The sequence below is a fragment of the Papilio xuthus genome, unplaced genomic scaffold, assembly GCF_000836235.2.
Source record: "Papilio xuthus unplaced genomic scaffold, Pxut_1.1 DF827679.1, whole genome shotgun sequence".
Lineage (NCBI taxonomy): Eukaryota > Metazoa > Arthropoda > Insecta > Lepidoptera > Papilionidae > Papilio > Papilio xuthus.
In genome coordinates this window covers 4,025,562-4,049,125 of record NW_013530970.1, presented here as the reverse complement: position 1 = coordinate 4,049,125, position 23,564 = coordinate 4,025,562, and the positions used below count along the sequence as shown (strand labels likewise).

General features: G+C 34.0%; 4 protein-coding genes across 8 annotated transcripts in view; 2 read left to right on the top strand and 2 right to left on the bottom strand.

Moving 5' to 3' along the window:
• Positions 1-567: 567 nt before the first annotated feature.
• Positions 568-7,062, top strand: car (vacuolar protein sorting-associated protein 33A). Its single transcript, XM_013312572.1, has 11 exons — positions 568-774; positions 1,027-1,226; positions 1,475-1,654; positions 1,979-2,099; positions 2,326-2,479; positions 2,804-2,967; positions 3,354-3,524; positions 4,387-4,512; positions 4,826-5,011; positions 5,430-5,553; positions 6,671-7,062. Exons 1-11 carry the CDS (start codon positions 658-660, stop codon positions 6,952-6,954), a joined length of 1,827 nt encoding a protein of 608 aa, XP_013168026.1. The 5' UTR covers positions 568-657; the 3' UTR covers positions 6,955-7,062.
• A 675-nt stretch (positions 7,063-7,737) lies between these two features.
• On the bottom strand, positions 7,738-10,209 carry Exo84 (exocyst complex component Exo84). The gene has a single exon (XM_013312527.1). It carries the CDS (start codon positions 10,113-10,115, stop codon positions 8,064-8,066), a length of 2,052 nt encoding a protein of 683 aa, XP_013167981.1. The 5' UTR covers positions 10,116-10,209; the 3' UTR covers positions 7,738-8,063.
• Positions 10,210-10,963: 754 nt separating this feature from the next.
• Positions 10,964-16,559, bottom strand: aspr (asperous). Its single transcript, XM_013312583.1, has 11 exons — positions 16,466-16,559; positions 15,784-15,850; positions 14,951-15,166; positions 13,806-13,897; positions 13,569-13,650; positions 13,361-13,452; positions 12,835-12,999; positions 12,312-12,534; positions 12,023-12,156; positions 11,653-11,800; positions 10,964-11,233 (listed from the first exon to the last, which is right to left on the bottom strand). The coding sequence occupies exons 2-11, from the start codon at positions 15,848-15,850 to the stop codon at positions 11,028-11,030; spliced, it is 1,425 nt and encodes a 474-aa protein (XP_013168037.1). The 5' UTR covers positions 16,466-16,559; the 3' UTR covers positions 10,964-11,027.
• A 2,047-nt stretch (positions 16,560-18,606) lies between these two features.
• Positions 18,607-23,564, top strand: part of LOC106117783 (uncharacterized protein C4orf29) — a 12,123-nt gene continuing 7,165 nt past the window's right edge. The window contains exons 1-7 of one of the 5 annotated variants that reach the window (XM_013312214.1): positions 18,607-18,827; positions 18,946-19,030; positions 19,281-19,463; positions 20,256-20,368; positions 20,590-20,728; positions 20,900-20,989; positions 21,238-21,568. In XM_013312214.1, the coding sequence (XP_013167668.1) occupies positions 18,736-18,827; positions 18,946-19,030; positions 19,281-19,463; positions 20,256-20,368; positions 20,590-20,728; positions 20,900-20,989; positions 21,238-21,568 (1,033 nt within the window). In that variant the 5' untranslated portion in view covers positions 18,607-18,735. Of the gene's footprint in view, positions 18,828-18,945; positions 19,031-19,280; positions 19,468-20,255; positions 20,369-20,589; positions 20,729-20,899; positions 20,990-21,237; positions 21,755-23,564 lie in introns of those variants that run through there. The other 4 variants (XM_013312213.1, XM_013312212.1, XM_013312216.1 and 1 more) reach the window with 4 other exon arrangements.

Sequence of the window (23,564 nt, the reverse complement as noted above, 5' to 3'; positions counted from 1 at the left end):
GGTCTTGAACGGATATAATTATTTGACATTCAAAATTCATTTAGTGATAACATGGCCTGACTCCAATAGAAGTGAATAAGATTAATCTAAAGTGTTAAGCTGCCTAATATTTTGATATTACATTCTTTTAAATCTTATAAAAGCATGTTTACATGAATGTAGCATAGTAATACTTGGCACATTCAAAGATTTCCATTTGGTGCGATTCTGAGACATCTAATGAGGTGTATCAGAATCAGAAAAGGAAACAAAAGAACATAGAAGAAACAAGAATACTTTTTACAGGATTTTATAGGATCTGTGTTTGATAACATATCATTCTAATGGCGAGTCTCCACTGTCCACATTACAACAACATTGACATCCCTTTCATTAAATAATTTTTTTAGCTTACTAATTAATTATTAAACAGTGTTTTCTCTAAAAACTATTTAATATAAATATAAAGACATTATATAGCGGTGTCGAATTTACACAATTAATATTTGAAGAAGTTTGTAACATTGATCACTAAAATGTCAGAGTGACACTTGGACCGATTTGTCAATTGCCATTTGTCACTGTCTTAATGAATTTTTGTTGTGTATTTAACTAGTCACATAAAATAAAAATTTAAAAGGAAGACAAACTTTAGTTTCGTTGCAATTAATAACCATAATGAAGGAAACAAAAATGAATACTCATCTGTCTGGCGGCAGATTAAATGTCGCATTATTACAAGAAACAATGCGAAAAGAGTTATTAAATTTATTACAACTCTGCGAAGGACCCAAAGTAAGATACACACACAAAGCTTACTCATGCATAATAAATGCTACTTGTATATACTTTCTTCAGTATTAAAAACTAAAGAATAAGGAATATTTATCATATTCCTATCTCGAATTGGCGTACAAGATTTTCGTTTTCCAGATTGAACATTGGTAGTTTCAGTTGTTTTTCTCTTAATCATATCACATTTCATGCCATCAATCTCTTCCTAGACCTACTTCTACTATTTTTGATTTAAATTGCATAATGTTCCAGGTTACAATATGGGACGAATGGCTGGCAGGTCCAGTTGGTTTGATTGCACAGTACTTATTACTAAAGGATCATGAAGTTGTTGACATGTTTCCATTGAGACCAGGCAGTCTACCGACCATTTCAGTGAAACATATTGTATTTATAGCTCGTCCTAAACTTGCCTTAATGGACTTGGTAGCTGATTACATTCAATCTCTAAGGTAACTAAACTTACTTTGATGTTTAAAACAAACAAATATATGGATTTGCAGCATGTTTATTTTACTGAAGAATAAACTAGGAAACAATAAGATGTCTAAATTTTTACTTTAGTAAAAGAATCATTCACAAAAATATAATTTAATTTTTTTAGATTTTACCTTCTCTTTCCTTACCAGCTTTTGACTTAAATATTGATTATAAATAATTAATTTATAGTATGGATTGTAATATAGATATTTATTTACAGAACAAAACAAAATTCTCCAGTTGAATTCCACTTATTCTTTGTGCCAAGAAAGAGTGAATTGTGCGAGAAAACATTGAAGGACAGAGCTGTGTTCTCTTATTTATCAATTCAAGAGTTTAAATGTGATATCTTTCCATTTGACAGTGATGTCATGTCTCTAGAACTACAGAATGATTTTAGGTAACTATTTATTTTGACACATAACTAAATTGAATACAGGTTTCTCTCTTACTTGAGTTTCTTGCTTATGGAGGTTGTCTGTTAGGACCAAATAATTTTTGCTTATAGAGATTTCTTACTTATCCACTTTCAACTGTTTGTGTATTTGATAATAATTTTATGTACTTAAAAAGGCAGTAAATTGTACATCAAATATATAATTTAACCAGAATTAAAAGGACCTAGTAGAAAATGTAAAACTGTGATACCATTTCATGATATGACAGATAGCTATTATGAGGGGAGTTTTGTCTAAAAAAGGGCATGTTTTCTTTTTACTTTTAGAGAATATTACTTAGAAGGTGATCCAACTTGCCTGTACAATGCAGCACAAGCATTACGCACCATTCAACACTTATATGGTATAATTCCTAGAGTTTTCGGCAAAGGTCCTGCTGCCAAACAGGTTTGTAATCACTTATCATGTTCAAGAAACCAAGTTCTTATACCCTTCTCAGGCTTATAAATAAAGGTTGGGAAGAAATGACTTGGCAGGGTAGGGTACATATAGGTAGAGAATTAAACTTTCAACTCATGTTTTAGCCAATGTTTATAGATAGCGGTGATTTTGCTAAGTGATCATTTGTTATTTATAAGAAAAACACATAAGAAATTATAATGTGTTTCCTTAGGTATGGGATCTTCTTTGCCGTTTAAACAAAGAGGACCAAGGTTCTCCCCCAAAGGGCTCGACAACCTCTTGCATTGACCAGCTGTTACTAATAGATCGTGCAATTGACTTCACCAGTGTTATGGCCACACAGCTCACTTACGAAGGCCTTATAGGTAAATAATACACATTAAAATTACTAATTTTATAACTTACAATGTTTGGATGGATGGGTAGATGTTTGTTAGAAGGTATCTCCAGTAGAGTTGCGAATGACAGCTAGTAAGGTACTTTGGTAGAGAAATGTAAGTTTTATTATTAATTTCTAAAGCTATACAGCATATAAAGTGGTCCTAGGTAAATATTCATAGCCCACAATTTAGCCATTAGTGTAAAATTTAAAAAATCATTATTTTTAAATTTTTTTTTGCCGTCCATTTTGATTTTAGCATTGTGTTTGCTGTTGTTTCTTACTTTTGTATTAATGTGTTTATAAATAGATGAGGTATTCGGTATAAAAAGTTCAACGGCTACGTTTCCCGGTGAAAGATTCGTTAGTGCTGACGACGCGACGCCCGAAGTGACCGCCAGAGAGAAGAAGCGAGTCGTACTCAATTCTAGTGAGGAATTGTTTGCTGAACTGCGCGATTGTAGCTTCACTGTGGTGAGTTATGACACTTTCTACTTAATATAATATTATGATTTTAAATTACCATTTTCTCAATAAAATTTAAAAAAAAATCATTAAAAAAATAACTTATATACCTACAAATAAAATGTCTTACGTTTCATGACGTAAATAAGAGTTTTTGACAGATTAAAAATAATTAATCGTAGGGTTTTGGTCACCCTTGTCTTAGGGTAGGCTCAGAGCCCCTCAGTGGGGATATATATGTGAGCTGATGATGAATCGTGGGTTTCTAAGACCAACCCCATATAAAACATACCATCACTGTTCCGTCATATAATATATATGTCAATAAAAAGGGTGGACGATATGTTTTCTATAGATATTTTGGTCTCAGAAACCAACGATAAGTTTTACGGTAGGTGGGCGCGGCTCTTTCTAAGAAGGCGCACGTGATAAAGACACAACTGGAGGAGCGGCATCAAGAACGATCAGTACAAGAAATCAAGCAGTTTGTAGCGCGCCTGCCGCAGATGTTAGCAAACAAACAATCTCTGGCAACACACACCGCTATTGCAGAATACCTTAAAGAGGTTAGTTAATTTCCATGATATTGCGATTTTTGAAATGTCTTAAACTTGATAAAATTATATATTTAGTATGGTTTTCAAATATATTAGCTATGCATAGTTTTATTTTTATTTTAACAGTAATTATTTAGACTACAGACAGATGTGTTTTTAGTTTCCAATTTTTACTTAAATAAACTACAAATGCAGTAAAGTCATCATCAACCTGCCCTTATCTCTATCGAGGGTTGGCACAGTATGTACTACTCCTCCATACATTTCTATCAGCTGTCATATCCGAATCTACCCCCTTCATATCTTTTAGTCATTCCATACATGTACTTTAAATGCAGGAAAGTAAATTAGTAAAAAAGTTTTGTAGTTTGTAGTTTTGAAACATACTGTATACAATGAAACTTTTTGAATTATTTAATGCTTGTGTTGTGCTATAATCGTATCATAGATAAAATTATTTATAACAGAACTTCTCATTGTAAATATTTTATTTGTCACATACTTCCGTCGTGAACTTCCGCAGTACGACAATGTGTCAGCTTGCATAATATGGTGTCTGGCAATTACTACAGATAATCGCAATATTCTGAGCCACGTTCTTTCATATCGTTAGTAAACTACTTTAAAAAAAACATGCTCGTATAAAAAATATCAACCTTCTCTACAGTATACGATGGTAGGTTTTTTTATCTATAGTTAATCTTTTAAAATAGCTGGACTGATTTTGAAAAGACTTTTACTGGACAATATTCGCAGGAATATACTGACGAAGTCGTGGGCGGCCGCTAGTCTATAAATATTATAAAACAGGAAAGTGTTTTCTGTGATTTATTTTGTAGTACTTTTTTCTAGTAAAATATGTTACTTTCAGACAACAGATTCGTTTGAATTTCATGACACTATACAATGCGAGGAAGATTTTCTGAATTGTGTCGACAATGAAAAGGCCTGCCCTTTTATTGAAGATCTAATCGCTCAAAAGGCACCATTGACTAAGGTAACAAAAATAAATAAAACACAATTTATTTTCAATATCATAAACATATTTTTTTATATAAATTCTTTTTTTCTGACAATATATTATTTACCTAATCTGACGAACTGTTCGTTCATGAGTTACCGTGGGCTTCTGAGACCGGAATCTCCGTTTAAAACATATCTTTATCTCTGTTTTGTCAAAGATAATGAAGGGGATGACCATATGTTTTATAGAGTGTTGTCTCAGAAACCCACGGTTAGTCAAGGTTTATTAGAGCATATGTTTATAATGTTTCGGTCAATACATTGGTTTTATAAGTCTAGTTTTTTAGGTACTAAGACTGATATGCCTACAATGTGCGACCGGATCAGGTCTGAAGCCTAAACTTCTGGAGTACTATAAGCGCGAGCTGGTCCAAGTGTACGGCTTGAGGACTTGGCTGACGCTCTGCAACCTGGAGAAATGTGGCCTGCTTCGGCCTCAGACTGGCACTAGACACTATGCTGTGCTCAGGAAGGTAGGTTACGATATTTGGCTTTTTTTTAGTTCATCATCATCAGCTCATTATACGTCCCCACTGAGGGGCCTACCCTAAGCTAGGGGTGACCAGGCCATAGTCAACCACGCTGGCCCAGTGCAGGTTGACTTTACAATTATCTTTGAATTTCTTCTCAGATATGTGTAGTTTGCATCACGATGTTTTCCTTCACCGTAAGAACATCGGATAAATGTACATATGTAAATCAAAACCCAGGACCTGCAGATTGCAAGTCAAGTGCTTAACCCCTGGGCCACCGACGTTGAACGATTTTTTTTACCAGAATTATTTTGGGAAATGCTTTCTTACTATATGTCCCCACCTTTGTCCATTAAATAAAATCAGAGGAGGGGATATTATATTTTGTAGTTAATGTATTAAAAGTTATATTTTTCAGGCTTTACATCTTACATTGAACGAATCAGAAATGGACGCAAGCGAGAAGGGTTACTTGTCAAGCAAATATATACCTTTAGCTGTCAGACTTAGTGAACAGATTACTAAAAACAAATCGTGGACCGGTAAGTTATAAATTAAATTCTAAAACTCATATATTCATAATAGCTGTTACCCGTGACTCTGTTCGCGCAAAATTAAAAAAAAATAGTAGATGTGTTCTACCAGACTATGTTCCACATGTATGCAAAATTTCACCGAGATCCGTTCAGCTGTTTTGGAGATACCTTCAAACATACATCCATCTAAACATTCGCATTTATAATATTAGTAAGATGATATTTATATAATGATATTATTTAAACACATTTCAAAGGGGCGTATATGACCCTATCAAATTCATATAATGTTATCAACCCGTTTATCAATATGTTTGTTCATAATTGCATTTATTTTAAACGCAAATAATTTTACTTGCACATTATCTGTCAAAACATTTATAATAAGCGAAAACATTCTGTTACATGTCATGCGCAGATTTATTCTATTTATAAACCGACCAGTCTCTACTGAGTGCAAATGTATTTTAATTAGTCTAAAATTGAACTAACTGATTTGACCTAATTATACAAAGTGTTTCATTGTGTTCAATATTAACCACTTAAGCGCCTCGCGAGAAACGATATCGTCTCTTGATTAGTATTTCCGTGACTTGACAAATTAAAAAAAATCTATATTTTTATAGGAACCTATTAAAGTTTTTCAATTCAACTCAAAAGTAGTCGCGGGCGATAGCTAGTTTATAATATTAGTAAGATAATATAAATCAAGTACATATTTGTGGTCGTACAACCTTCTGATAGAATTAACCTCGAACTATTTGAAGCAATGCACACTATATTGTCTTTATTCAACACAAGGGAAAAGCGTTGAATCTATACAAATAATATTACGCGATTACTAGATGACACATAATACCAATTACGTCTAAAATATGCAAAATATTAAAAATATTTAATAGGTATTATGTGCATTTGAAATACAATATTTACTGACCCATTCGAAAGAATACGTTTTTATTTGGGTTCAATTTGTTCCTAAAACTCTAGCAAGATGCATCAGTGTTTTTTTTTTATTTTAGGTCTAATTCTATTATCACATTGAATGGCGTGGCGGACTCCATTTATATCTGACAGCCCACAAAAAAAAACATTTTTTTTTAAAGTGTATTTTTTTTTTCAGGTATTGCAGATGTTTTATCATTATTACCAGGCAGTACAGTTGATGAACTCCAAACATTACAGCCGCGAATGGCACGTAGGAATTCCATCTCCAGTGAAAACTCTTCATCTTTAGAGAATCCAAGGGTCATTCTGGTATTTTTCATCGGTGGTTGTACATATAATGAGATATCTGCATTAAGAAATATAAGTCAACAAGAAGAATCTAACGTTGAATATGTTGTTTTAACAACTAAGTTAATCAATGGTAATACATTCATTGAATCTTTAATGGAGAATGAATAATTTAATAATAAAATCTAGATATAAAGGCTGTTATATAGTGTGCAACAATTTAAATTGCCTAATCTAGCCATACCACATATTAAAATATTTGTGCTTCTACATGAAAAAAAAATTATCTTTTAATCTTCCAATATTTATAAACATCTATGAGAAATAATTAAATCACGAGAATTTTTTTCCTTCTGTTGCAACTAATGAATAATAAGATTTTTAGATTACTGTGGACCTGTCACTGAAACCCGAGTATTTTGTTTTAATGTCCAACTAATTTGTTAAATTGTATAGTTCTGCCTAAGACGGCTATAATACAGGTTATTTTACAAAAGAATTATTAGCAATCTTTAGTATTTACCTTTTAATCCAACCAATTTCAGATTCAGATTTTTTGTTATAATTGAAGATATTTGTCTAATGTACGCTTTACTGTATAATAAACCAAAGTAAGTTATTTAATATGTTTATTATGTGCAATAAAAACTTATACAAAATATAATTTTGTATTATTTATTTTGATTCCTACATGTTCGTTTTCATAAAGATCTAAATACTAAAATTGTGGTAGGTGGTCAAAATAATTGACTTTTACATATTATATGTATTTTAAATCTAATTATACAAATAAAAAACTGTTTGTAAATGTGTTGGGTTTTCACCATTTTTTTATTGCCAAAATATTGATCAATAATTAGAATAATTTAAAATATTGCTTTTTAAGAAAAAATAATTTTATGATATCAATCTCTTTTATAACATCTGTAATCCTGCATAATAAAACTACGATAAATTAAAAAAAGTTTTATAATTTAAATATTTGAAGGCATGTCCATATTATGATCATTGTCCCATTGTTGATCTACATGGCACTGTCTACATGAATACATCTTATTAAAAAAAATACCATTTAAAACCACGAAACTTCGGTTTATTAAAATTTCATATTAATTAACTTTCATATAATATAAATTTTCAATTTGATCGGGTTTTTAAATAAACTTACAAAAAATTTGCATGCTTACTATCTATATATTACAAGTATTTAAAGCTTTAGCATAATAAAAATAACTTACATTCACCCAAAACACTCATCGGAAACTTTAAAATGACTATTCTCATAAGTATTCGTTACTTGTATACTTTGTGATGTTTGATTTCTTTGGAGGGGCGACATTAACACCAAACTTTTTGCCTAACGTGACTAATTTTTCATTATCATATCCAACATCTTCTTTGTAACATCTAAGCATTAATGGCATCACCGTGTCTAAGATGAATTTGAAATTTTTCTGAGCGTAACTCGAATCGTTACCTATTGATAACATAAGTCTACTATTGAACACTGCATGAATACATTCATCGAGTACATTCATCATATCCTTAGTTACCAATAGTAACCCAACCTTTTGCACCGTTAACACTGATTGAGCAAACCATATCGTACTACTAGATAAGTCTACCCAAGTCTCATTAATTATGTATTTAGCTAAAATAAGGCCCAAATTTTCCATCTGTGCTAAGAATTTATTAACACTGGCTTTTGTGTGCATATTAACTGGAGTCCATTTATCATCAGACACTTTTGTTTTCATTGAATCAACAACTTTATCTTTATACTCTCTTAAAGCCTTGATTATTGGGGTTCTTAAGCAACTATTCATTTGAAACCTAAGATCTAGACCAAACTCACAAAACAGAGTGCACTGAGCTCTCAAACTTTGAACACTTTCCAAAACAGACTCTAAAGCACATTGCGGTGTGAACACTTGTTTTATAATTTGACTCATTAAAATCCTTAATTGCATACTAGCCCAAACTATGAAAGCACTTATTTTATTCTTAGGAAACAAGGTAATAAATTCTGTTAAGGCATCACTCAGTGAACAAAAAAACACCTCACCAACTTGGTTAACATAACTGTTTATAGATCCCTCCAGCTGCACCGCTTTAACATGAGCTTTGACAGTATGACTGCATATATCTAGAAATAGCTCACACGCCTGACTGGTCATGTTAAACTTATTAAGTATTAGGACTGGATGTCTGGAGGACCTAAGACCTCCACGAGGACTCCAGTTGTGGCTAACATCAAGTTCTTTGAGTAAAATCTCTGTTAACACTTTTTGTTTTTGTTCAATTCTCTTCAAAATATCAGCTCTCTGTGGGTGGCTTTTGAATTCCTCACTGTTCAGAGTTTTTTGAGCTGACACCATCAACTCGTAGGTCTTTTGAAAATGTCTTTCAACAATTAAAACATCTAACTCTTCCGTAGCATCTACTAACCAATCTGGCAACGGTGCTATTTGAGGTGATTGTATCTCTTCAACAGAAAGACTAGGGGAGTCTAAAGACTCAGATTTAGGTTTTTCAAGACTATCTTTTTTCTTTTGTTTAGAATTTTCCTTCTCAATATACATTTTTTTTGCTAGTTCAAATTTATCCAACCAGTCCTTTTTAATTGCTAAACTGTTGCACTGAAATACTCTAGTATCTGGAAAGGCTAGAACTTTGAAAGCCTGCTTAACGGTTCCTAAATCTCTTACATTTACTACTGCTAAGGTGCTTATAGGGTAACTGATTTGAAATTTATATCTCATTGGCCCACGGCGATTTGAAATCCAAGAGGTTAGCATGAGACAGTCACTAAATAAATATACATGCATTCTTTGTAAGGCCGTGTTCTCTTCTGCATCAATTTCCAGTAAATCTCCTTCATGAAGTAATGTTCTATCTGGGACATCCAAAAGGTTCATACATGCTTCTACCTTTTCTGTGATTAGGTTAAGCTTATTTTTACGCTGCTCTTCTGCTCTCTCGGCCTCTAGATCATGGTTGTCGAGTGACTCACGAGAAATTGTGTTATCGTTACCTAAAACTGATGCCTGTGATAACGTTGTAAGAACAGAACGCTGTTCACTAAGTAGGTGAGAAAGTTTATACATTTCAGCCTCTAGGTGGGATATCTCCGTGGCCGTCTCGATAAATTGCATATAGTTCTCGTAGACATTCTTCTTTAGGGCACTGGCGGTCTCTTCGGCTAAAGTTTGAATTTTTTCCTTTTGCTGGCTCAACTCCTCCCCTCCGACACATGACTTCGTTAACTCCTTCACGTAGCGGTCAGGCACGAATTCTGGCACAGCAAACTTCTCCATGTTTATGTCGGACATCGTTTCGCATTAATATTTGCTATTTCGTGTAACAACAATTTCTAAAAAATACTGTTTCGCTCATCATTCGGTAATCGAACGACAGGACGTATCAATCAACCCACTAGAAATGTCAAATTCAAAATACGTTCCGTTCCATCCGTTTAACCACAACAGTTTCCAATGGTTTGTGAACACACATAAGTCCTTTACATGTTTTATTTAAAATGATCTGAGAAAATACTCAATTACGTTTAGTGATCATTTCGGTACGTTACTATAATAATCTTGTTAGATATATCTCAGTCACTTTGTCATTAAATGCTCGTACCCCTTTGCTAGGAAAATGAAAATGAAATGTGAAAGTACCTACATCAGCATACTAATTTTCTTTTTGCGCGTACAGCGAAATATAATAGAAAATAAAAAATATCGAGTCTAAAAGTTGTAGTTTCACGCATTTCAAACCCAATTTGGCGCAGGGAAAGCTGTCGTGATGAACTTATTTGGATATCGTGGTGACTTCGTTGCTTGTGTAAACGCAACGTGAATATATTACGACTATACACGACTTTTATCAGGACTTTTATTATTGGTCTAAGATACAATCAACTATCAACCAATCTATTACCAATTATTCAAAGAGGATAAGACCAAAAGAAATAGGTATGTATTTTTAAATTTTCAACACATTGTTGTAGATAGAAATTAGTTTAGGTGATTAACATATATTAACTCTTCTTCAATTCTACTTCAAATTATTTTCAATACCTTTTCATTTAATGGGTAAAAAGACTTCAAGTACTTCAAAGTAATCAGAGAAAGAGGTACATATTTATAAGACGAAACCTCATAAATAAAACAATTCAGAGATGCAAATGTTATTAATTTATTCGTTCATAAGTTATTTTTGTCTTAATGGCAGTGTACACTTTACTCCTTCTTTTCGGTTTCACCCTTTTTGGTTTCGAGTTTGTCGGCGCTGGGTTTAGGGGAGGCTTCCACTACGACTTCAGTCGCGGTGACGGTCGGTGCTTCGGGTTCAGTGAAGTTGCCGTTACGTTTGTATCTGTAGTAACGCGTTGATGCCACCACTGAGTTTGACTCGTAACAGTTGACGAGGGCATCACCGCGATGACCTAGAGGAAGAAACAATAATTAATAAAAAAGGAAGATAATCCAATTGATTCAGTGACCATGTAACTAAGGAAAAATGGGAATTCAATGAGATATCATTCTTAAAAATCAATGAAGCTGTGAATATAGCAATTAAGTTGCCGATAACAGCAACCGGCTGGCGAATCCGAACTTTCAGACACCTGACAAAGATCCAAATTACTAAAGGAAAAGCATCTTCATTAGCTCGCTATAAGTCCCTATTTAAGGGCGTGGGGCCTACCTTGAGTTAGAAGTGACTAGGCCACAGTGAACCACGCTGGGTAAGTGCGGGTTGACTTCACACATATTTTTGAATTTCTTCGTAGATATGTCCAGATTACATCACGATGTTTTGAAAAATGAAACTCGATTCTTATAAAATATATGTACATGGTGTTACCATTAGGGCAAGTGCAGACGGCGATGTGTCGCCGGCCGACGCAGACTGCGCCGGAGCCGCACTGTGTGTTGCCGAGGCAAGGGTCCACGCACTGGTAGCCTACGCAAGCCAGATGGTCTGCGCACTGAGAGTCTAGCTCACATTCACCCTGGAAATGACCAATAAAAGTAAATTAGAGGTAAATTTTTGATTACACAAAATATCTATCTATAGCTTCATTCCAAATCAGAATGTTTTCACCATAAATTATTGCGAAATGAACGAAAAAATAATCCAAAAATGTAGTCTGAATTCTAATTCGATACGATCTATTTTATTTATATTATTATCCTTAAGTTTTGTACATTAATTTTGCAAAATATTAAATTACCCGTTCGCAAGAGACAAGAGCGTTGCCGATGTATCCAGTAGGGCAGGTACAGACAGGTCGTTCAGCGCCGGTGCGGTCGTGTCCCGGAGTGCACTTCGCGTTGGTACCGCAAGGGTTAGGCTCGCAGAGGTCACCTGATAAATATAATTTAAAATTAAGAATGATACTCCAAGAATATGATAATTTCGAGATCCCAACAGCATATGCCACTCAAACGAGGAAGCATCAAGATGTTGTGTCCTTTTCTTTTTTCTTTGCTTTCATTATAAGCTGGTCTCCTCTTACTTACGTGCTTCAAATGGTCTACAGAATGTGAAAGGATCCCCGGTCATGTTCCTAGGACAGGAGCAGACTGGTGTGAGACCGCGCAGATTGCAGTCGGCGTTGACACCGCACGCGTTGGTGCACGGGTTGACACACGCGTTGTACACGCACGCCGGCTTGTAGCTCGGACATTGACTGTCTGATTCACATTCCGCTGTGCAGATGCGGTACGGATCACCGAAGTAACCCTGTACAGTATTCATGGATTAGTTAAAAGGCGTACCGTAGATTTATAGTTATACAATGTGAAATTAAAAACTTGTGGGAGCTCGCAGCTTCAAAGGAAACATAAAGGGAAGAGAATAAATACTTATAGCAAAGAAGATTCCTAATAGTTTCTTTAATGATAGGTAACGCTGAGATGGACATAAAGTATGAAAAATTCACTAAGAAGGATCAGTAAGGAGATCGTTGTAACATCTTTGTGTTCTTCTAGATTAAACTACTATGCATATTGCCTTGTTAGTTTCTAATGTGAGGATACTGACTCGTGGGCACTTGCAGACAGCGCGGTGGGCGGCGACTGTCTCGCAGTCAGCGTTGACTCCGCAGTCGCTGCAGGGGCTGCTACACTTGAAGTCGCGACACGACTGCTGCACGCCGCAATCGCTGTCAGACTCGCACTCGTGTCTGCAGCCTGACAGCGGACTGCCCTACACGGACGAGGAAACAAGTAAAATATACAATCACCATCATCACCAAAGTGAGGCGCTCGCAGCCTGAGATGCTGCAATTTTATGGCGGAGTAAAACTATACAGTTGACATTCAGTTGCTATGCCTGTGTTGACCAAAAAGACAATTCCCATCGGCCACGTTGTGTGTACGGAGCGAGCACACACAAGGCGATTCTCGTTTCTACTCAACTCAACCAATATTAGTTTTGGACGATTTACGTTACCTTATAACCGTACGTTAATATATCGTATAACTCTATGGTCCTTGTTGTGTGTACCAAGGGCCAACAAGATGATATAAAGAAACATCTATAATTGTGTTAAAGATAGAAGACTTACTCTGTATCCCGGTAGACAGGTACAAACGGCCTGGTTATTGGCTACGTGACATTTAGTGTTGACTCCGCACGGAGACGGGTGGCATGCTTCCTCTGGAAAAATATTGAAATTACACTTGACAATTCAAAAAATTATTCTCTTCTGCTATAGACTATACAATATAACGGACTTGATGCTTAACTTTGGGAATAAAGATTTTACCACTTACCCGGATCAGCAACCCTGCAGGCTGTGAATGGATTACCGGTGTAGCCCGCTGGACAGGAACACACCGGCACATGTTGACGGACCTAAGATAAATTTTAGTGTAAGAGACCTTCATAATACTTTTCGAAAACTGATGATCACGTCAATGGGTTTTAGGTTTTAACCATAGACTTCGTGATACAATGTGATGTAGGAAATGGATATATATCATTATTGTAGCCAGTATAGCTAAACTCACATCACAATTAGCATTGACACCGCACGCTCCTTCACACGGGTTGACGCAGTGTTGGTTTACACAGGACTGGTGTCCACGGCACTCTTCATTACCTTAAATAATTAGGTACACTTTACCATACTTTTCTACAAAAATGTGGTAACATTATAAATAAAAAATTATATTTACTAAGTACCTAAGTAACCTTTGGTCAGAATATAGATCCGCAGTTATCTCAAGTAAAAGACATCAACGACATACTGTGACATTTTTTATTTACCGAATTTCGAGAAGTAAAATATTCGCAGGATTTAATTTTTATAAATCATACATAGAGAAATAAGACTTTCACATTTATTTAAATAAAATCGTAAATGTTCTAATGGACGTTTGTTTCCCTATGTTCCCATTTCCACACAATTTATTATGACAAATTAATATTTACTAAAGTGATACATAAATAGTATACTGCATAACTTAGATTGTGACAATGATGTATCGTAATGCGGAAGACAAAACCTACGCGCTATATTTATTCATCCTTATTAGTATATGGACTTAGGAATAAGATAATCAATAAGTACTTGCATAACAATTAAATTATTTCTCTTTGAAATGCTACGTTACGTTTACGCATTGAAAAACTATATTAATTTAGGATTTTTAATAGAAAGTAAATTAAATTTTTGGGGAACTTTACTGTTAATTGCATTTAGATGTTAGTATATATTACTAGCTATCGCCCGCACTTCATTCGCTCGGGATTAAAAAACACGTAGTAGCCATTCTCAGACCTACTTAATGCATATCAAATTTCATAAAAATCGGTCAAGCCGTTTCGGAGGAACATGGTAACAACACAACACTAACACGAGTATTTTATTTAGCGGTGGACTACCCTTAACATTTACGGGTATAAAAAATAGATGTTTTCATGAGAATCGGTCAAGCCCTTTCGGAGGAGTATGGGAACGAAAATTGTGACGCGAGAATTTTATATATTAGATAAGACAACAATCTCTTGCTTAGCTTGTACTCTGACAAAAATACAACAAATTTTATAGTACACGTATTGATTACTCTATTTCCAATAGTATCAAATCACGTATTCTGTTATCCACTGGGGCGGTATCCTCTGCTAAGTGGAAACAGACTTTAATACTTACTGACACACTCGATCTTGATACATTGCGATAGTGGATCTCCGGAGTGTCCCGGTAGACAGGCGCAGACGGGCCGCACGCTGCCGTGTGTACAGTGGGCACCAACCCCGCAAGTGTGGGGCCCGCATCTCACCAGCTCGTCGGATATTGATCGTCCGTGCTCGTACAGATTACGACCGACGTAGTTCCGAGGCGAGTAGTAGTTGTAGTACCTTTGAGCTGTTGAAAAAAAAAAAATTTAACAATAAGCGTGTATCTAAACTTACTTTATCTTAATTAGTGTAATTTCTTTTATTATAAATAAATAGAGCATTTTCATTCAAAATAACTCAGGTTCGTCATCCCGGTATGTAGGTAAAGATCACGGATTTTCTTGTGGCGTGGTCCTTGTATTCCTCTCTTATGTTTCTAACATACATACATCTAAGCTCGTTCATTCAAATATTTAATAAAGATTAATGAATTAATTAATAACAATATTGCCTAATATGTATCTCTATAAATATAATTAATCAAAGTACCAGGTAGTGATTAACACAGCCTACATGTCGACAATAAATGAGGCCTTGACAGGAACCTTATAAAGTATCGGCCAAGTCCCGCCCACGCGGGACCCTTGTGACCGCCATTTGATATTCATTATCAAGGTTATTGCCACACTCAGAGTCAACGTGGTCACTAAGGGCAAAGGAGAGCAAGGCTAAGGAACGGAACAAGCTGCCACATGAATTTGCTAAAAAAAGCCACGCGACTGGTGCCTACAGTCTGTAATAAGTTATCTTTAGCGAAAAGATTACGTTCGTTATAAATCATTAGTTAAAACAATTTGTACGTACCCTCGACTTGGGGCTGAAGAAAAGCGAAAAGCACCAAAGGTGCTAAATAGAGCAATTTGCTCTCCATCTGAAAATAAATTAATTATAATTTAAAAGAAATTAATCAAACAAAATAGCTTTACAAAAATCAATACAAGGGTTTTATTAAGTCCTAGGGTGAAGATGAGGAGTTCATACTCTGGCGCGTATATTTTTATAAAGAAGGCTTCGTTGTATTCAACCGACACATCTTGGCTGTCTGTGCGTCACTTGTGAATGACCAACATGACGTAATGCATTACGCGGGCTTTTGTTAAATGCTAATAGGTCAATGTTAATTTGTACTTAACAAATAATACAGATTTTTTTACAACGTTTCTTAAGTCGAAAAAAAAATTAATAAAAAAAAATGTCCTATTATTATTTTAAAAAATGTATTAGGTTTTCTGTCAATAAAATCAAATAAGTGATATATTCAACGACCTAATATTTAACTTAACGCATTCAAATCGTAGTTAATTTAAATTACTATATTTTTAAGAAACTCTCCCATAAAAGGTGTTGATTTTTTTTTAAACACATAACTATAACCTACTAACTAAAGCGACAATAAAAACTAAAAAAAAAATATATAACAAACGTCACTTTTCGCGCCACTTTTGTAATCACAATTTTTTTTAATAAATGGCCACTAGGAACTTACTTCTGTTCGTTACCGTGTATCGATGATTAAAACATGCTCGCCGCAGACAACGAGCATCCTTATACTAACTCGTGTCGCCTACGCTTACACTGCGCATAAATTCTATTTGCTGAAATAAAAATCACAGGCATTAGTATGCACCTGTTTTCATTTGATAAGGAAAATTGACTATCTTCCTTTAAAATAAAACTCAAATTCTTAGAGTTGGAACGTTTTTTTATTTAAAATATGATTTGAAACTCCACGCCGACGAAGTTGCGAGAAACATTAAGTTTAAGTACATTTTAGCACATAAAGTTCTTATGGTTTTGTAAGTCAATTTTAAATAAGGCATCGTCTCCATATAACTAAGTCTTTATATAATTAGACTAACTTCAGACAGTCTTCAATATGTATTCTTATATGATTTACAGGACATTATTTCTTATTCGAAGTTTTATTTTAAATTTTTCAATATTTGAATTGGAATTATTTTATTTTTAATTTGTTAATCATTAATATGTTATAATTAATAATTGTTATTCACACATTTATTTACCCTTCAGTCCTGCCATATTAGGCAGGCATAGTTTGTGAACAGAAATGATGTCATTTTTTTCTTTCCGCGAATGTATCATAATAATACTTAACCGGATTTCTGAATTAAAGCTAATTAAAATAATATTAAAGAAATAAAATGTAATTGAAATAATAATTAGGTACAAAACGAACTGACTTTTGAGAATACAACCCTGTCCAGAGAATATGCTGTCACTTAGTAAAAGTCACCGGACAAGCAGAGCCTAGTTTGCTGTTGCTAAGCTTAAATACATTTTGTAATTTTAATTTGATTTTCCAGAAAAACCGCCGACAGAAGAGTTTTCTATTGCTGGTTTGACGTCTTGACTCATTTCCTTTTTCATTGACATTACCGATTTACGTGATCTGAATAGTCAGTGCCTTAGATTACAATAAAAAAAATATCTTCCTTTGTAGTCATATTTATGAGACAAAAGCAAACAAGCCGACGGCTGACCTCGTGTTTCTTTTAAATCAAAATGTAACTCAGCAAAATAATTACATTATAATATTTAATTGATGGAGCTGCCTGTTACCACTGGGTATTCTAAAAGTTCCTATCGTAGTTTATAAATTGGTCGTCATCTCATACGTCCAGATCAGGATGCTCAAAGTTTGTCGAAATTGGGGTGACCAGGCCATAGTCAAACACGCTGGCCGAGTGCGGGTTGGTTGACTTATCATTAATCATTGAATTTCTTCGACACTGTGTGCAAGTTAATAACAATGTTTCCCATCACCGTAAGAACATCGCTTAAATGGAATACATATGAAATTCTTAAATCGAAAAACAAATTGCTACATAGTAGGGATCGAACCTGGACGTTTTATATTACGGTTCTGTCCGGTGAAGCATATAAATTATACATCGCTTTGTCTTCTATTAAGCATTTATCAATTTAACACAAAAGATAATAAAACACAAACAAATCCAGTCGTTTAACGATGAATAAAATTACAATAAATTAGCAGCGAGTAGGTAATTCCATTTAATCGCCCAATTGCTTAAAACGAAACAGGCCCAACATTAATACCCAAATACGAATAGAAGAAGATCAATTTCGGTAAACACACCTATTATCTATCTAAAATATCAAATTTTACATAATATTTTGGAGCGCAGAATAGGAACTATTTTTTATTTTGTTGGCAACTGAGTCAGTGACGACCCACATATAATTACGTAAGATATAAGGTGATATCAACCACCTGCTATTGTTATTGTCATTTTTGAAATATATTCAATAGTAATTCATAGTAAAGAAATAGGGAAAATTACGCAGTATTAAGCATTCGAGTAGTTTGAGGAAAGAAAATTTAACAACAAATTTTTGATTTCGACTTATGATTAAAAATTTACTTTTAAATAGACAATTTAGAAGTATACAATTAAAAGTTGTTTATCTGTATAAACTTTCAAAATAATATTTCATCAACAGTATAATTTTGCTTTAATTATTTTTATTAAAACCCGTACCCAATTTAAAAGTCGATTTCCTAAATCCGTTTGTGAACGTAATGTCATGTTATGAACAGCTGACCACGCCGAAAAAAATCTATCAAAAATCATTGACATTGACAAAATGCATCTTACATGACACTTATTTCTAGTTTCTTCGTTAAAATGTTAATATAATTTTAGACTACGACGTAAAAGAAACTATTGTTTCTAACAAATAAAACAAAATCAGTAGCCAACCATTTTTCAAACTATGTCTACAAGCAGGTTAGATGCTGTATACCGAAGTATACTCATAACCAAATTCTTTACGAAAGGTTGGGGTAAACCAGAGAATTTAAGAAGGTGAGGAACAATGTAAACAATTACTTAATCTTTATTTAGCCCTTAATTACATAATAGATGTATTAAACCCTTTGTCTATTAAATCATTGGAATATTGACATCAATGCCAACTTTCTAGGTTATTTGAATTCAGAAAAATAGTTTCAAATCGGGATGAATGCTATAAGTTAGTAGAAAAAGACTACCCAGTTACTATTACCAAGGTAAACTATTACTAATATATATGAAGTTTTTTATTTAACAATATTTAGAGTATAATTAATAATTTCTTGATTAATTCTCATAAGATCAGCACTTTTTTGTAACCAATTGCATGCTTCTGAGGAGTAGACAATATTTAATTCTTTAAATATTTAAATTCTCAACACATCACACTGCCATCAATCAAAGTCTCAATCATAATTCTTATTTTAAAAACCTAATGCCATAATAAATTTACTTTTTAAATTCAAGGAACAAAATCTATCGGACTGTAAACTCTTAGAGGGCTATTTTCTCACACCGCTAGAGAAATATTTACCAGGAATAGTTCCGGAGATAGCACAGAAGGCACACTTCCAAGCTTTGTTGCCGTTACATTGGCAGGAGAAAGGATGCAAACCTGTCTGTCTTCATCTAGCCGGCACAGGTGATCATGTAGGTAACATACCACTTGCAATGATTTTTTACATAGAGGGTTATGTTTTATACAAGCATGTTAGTTTGTTTTTATGTATGGTTGCGTGTGTGTTTGTTAATACCATTGTTATGACATGGAGACGACAAAAAGAGAAAGTAAAAATGAAGTCATGTTTTTTGTTGCAATATTTGCAATTTAAAATCTTCCGGTCAAATCGATGGTCATCCTTTATTCATAGATTCTTATAACTCAGATGAAAGTACTAGTGCCTATTCTAGTAACTAGACTAATGTTGGTTTCTGATATCAAAATCAAATCTGTATAAAACATATTGTCATCCCTGTCAAAACAGAGGTAACAATAGGTTTTAAATCTGAGTTTTGGTCTCAGAAACCCATGGTTAACCATATAATTTATTATTAGTTAGAGACTGGTTTTGTACTTCTGAAATATTTAATAGGAATTTAATGTTTATTCAAAGATTAGAAAAATTATTGAGGTCTATCACTGACTTATCATTTGAGTTGTAGGTTTATCTATATTATTGAGTAATAACTATTGATTATTGTTTAGAGTTATGTAAACAAATACATATCTAATAGTTAAGATTATATGAAAATTTTTATTTGATATCATTTATAATACATTTTGTAAAATAAAATAAATTTATTTCAGTTCATTTCAGAATCTTTTTAAAAGACTTATGACCTTTAAATGTTGTCAGTATCCAAAAAACCATAGACAATTCCAAAAATAATAGTGCTACCGCTAAATCATAAATGGATTTTTTATTTTTTTATTTCTGATAGTATTTCTGGCGACGCAGAAATCTGATGGTGAAGCCGCTACTCAAGGAGGCGGGGATTGGTGGCATAATATTGGAGAATCCATTTTACGGTCTTCGCAAACCTACGGACCAAATGTAAGTAATAAATATAAAAAGTTTGAGTTTTAGTTATTGTATGTAAAAATTTCAATATATGCATTAGTGAGAAACATTGTTGTAATCGAAATATATTTAAATACTTGCAACATTTACGTAAAATTTCTAATTTGTCTATGGTGAAAAGTATTTAGGCTTTTAATTGAAATTGAGGTTTAGACTACTAGCCTTTTATATCATCTTTTCTATGTCTACTACAGCCGCTCGTCTCTGCATAATGTGTCGGATATATTTGTAATGGGTGGTTGTCTAATACTGGAATCATTGGTGCTATTCCATTGGTGCGAACGCAATGGGCTTGGTCCTCTAGGCGTAACTGGACTCTCTATGGGTGGACATGTGAGTAACATTAGGTACCATAAAGCATAGAGTATATAATGACAACATTCTAATTTTGACAGCTGTCACCACAGACTATAACAAATCGATTAATCTCGATATGTCGATTTATATTACTAATCGATATGTTTAATTCGATTCAGTTTAAAAATATAGAGGTTTGAATTTTAGATGGCGTCGTTAGCAGCAACAAATTGGCCTAAGCCATTAGTGCTTGTTCCCTGTCTGTCCTGGTCAACTGCTTCTGCTGTTTTCTTGCAGGTGAGAAAATATTAAATTAACAAGTAAAGAGAAAGACTTGTTTATTTCTTACTAGCTGTCCCCCGCGACTCCGTCTACGCGGAATTAAATTAAACTTAATAAGTAGACTATGTGTTCTTCCAGACTATGTCCTACATATATGCCAAATTTCAGCGGGGTCCATGAAGCAGATCTGGGGATACCTGCAAACAAACATCCATCTAAACACTCGCATTTATAATATTAGTAAGATTTAAAAAACGTTGCAGGGTGTTATGTCACATTCAATAAACTGGGATTTACTGGAAGATCAATATTTATCAGATGGGGCTTATCGAGAGAAATTATCTAAAATGGTGACAATTGTAGACGAGGCTTTTCTAGCTGGCAAGAAGTTTGCTCGAACGTACTCAGAGAAAGTCAAATTAGGCATACAGACGAACACGCAAATAGAAAAACAGGAACATTTAATAAAAAGTTTGAAATGTGATTCTTATAAAGATTTAATAATATGCCAAGAAAATGATAAAGTGAAGAATGAAAAGACTAAAAATATAGATTTAAATACAAAAGTGCCTATTAAAATTGTCAAGTCCGAGGGTACGCGAGAATTTGATAATTTAAATAAAGATTTAAATTTATTGCTGAATGAAAATAAAATCAGTAAGACATTACATGATAAGTTCACATCTAACACGACATTTGAATTAGACGCGACAGACATATCAGAGATAAATAAATTAAATAAAAAAGAATTAAATATGTTCTTATTGAAATTTAAAGTTGGTAAGATTTTACACCCTGGCCGCTTCGTGATGTTTGCTGTTTTTTTTTTAATTTAAACTATTGGTTATAATTTATTTATTTTTGATTGCTTATGCCATTTAATCATTCATTTTATTTATATACCGCAATATTTAATATTTTATTTACCAAATATATATGACAAAATTCTATTATACGCATATTGTCTGCGCCGAACTTGACACCTAGCCGAGCGGCGCGGGGGCGACGTCACTCAACTTCAAGCACTCACTCTTTCATTCGATTCATTCTCGCAATTCTCGCACTCAAGCGCACACATGTCGCACTAATGTACTTCTTCTAATTAAACGCGAATCTAAGATATTTCCAACAGTTTTTTATTTTCTTGTTCTGTACTGAACAAAGTGGCGACCGTGACAGGACCTGCAAAAGCCAGAAACAACAATTTCGAAGTTGCAACCATTTTGCCGAGCGAAGGACAAACAAAGGTCATCGACACGTGCATCCGTCCAGCCTTCTACACCTTCTTGGAGGACTACAAAAGGGCTGTGACTACATCGGAGCCCGTGCAACTAGACTTCCTCACGCCGGTCTACGTATCAAGCAACATCCCGAAGGAGCCTCACGCCTACGTGGAAGTCAGCCAGCATCGCCTATTGGAACTGCTTTCCTTTTGTTGCTTCCTGCCTTTCTCAAGTGAGCCCGTTCCTTTTCTAATTGCCTAATTGCCTTTTGCTTTGATTTGCAAACAAATATTTTGGCTTTTCAGCGTTTAAATGATTAAAAAAATTCGCTAATTACGCTTATATCTAGCTATAGTGAGTGCCTAATTACTGAACAAATTTAAATTATCTAATTGCTATTATATTCATCTATCATCAAAGTTGAAAGTCATCCCACGTGCGCATTTCTTTGTGATTCATTCATTCATTCTATAACCGCTAAAATCACGCTTGCATTGCGTGGCATCGTATTTGCCTTTATTTATATTGCTCTTCGCTGCTTATTAGCTTATTTCATTTAATTTAGCTTGAAAACAAATTAGTTTTGCCCATTTTTGCATATATTCATACAAACACATCTTTGATCAAATATACAAACGCGCTTTTACCGCTAAGGAGCATCATATTTCTAAGTTAATTCTAAAATTGTTTCAATCGTTTTATAATATCAATTCCAGCCATTATCGGCGCATCGACAAGCAACAGTCGACTCGCGTGACGTCACCCTTTGTCTACGTGTATGCAGCTACCTGTGCTCTTCACTCCAGTGACAAATCGTGCGTCTGCGGATAGTCGAGCGAGGCTGCGGCTGACTACGAAGCGAGGAGCGTATCGTATGCAATTTTAACCTACATTCAACTTTAATACATTTATTAGTTTTTTATTTATTTCATCGCAATGTCTACAGAAACCGAATCTAGAGAACTTAAGGTTCTCAATATTAAACGTAGCAATATAAAAGGACGTTTAACTAAATTTAAGAATTTTATCGATAATTTAAAAACTTTAGAATCTATTTCAGACGTAGAATTAACTGAGCTTGCGATGAAATTATCTAGAATTGAAGCTTTGTTTATCGAGTTCGAAGAGTTGCAAAACCAAATAGAATTTTTAAACATTTCAAATCAAGAAATAGAATTGACTACTCGCGATATTTTTGAGCAAGACTTTGATCACTACATTTCTCTTGCTCAGAATATAATTAAAACGTATTCAACTTCCAAGTCAGCTAATTGTGAAATTCATTCAAGTTCTTCAAACCATTCTAATAATTCGTGTCAACATAATGATAATTATGAAACGCTTGGGTTTAAATTGCCTATAATAAA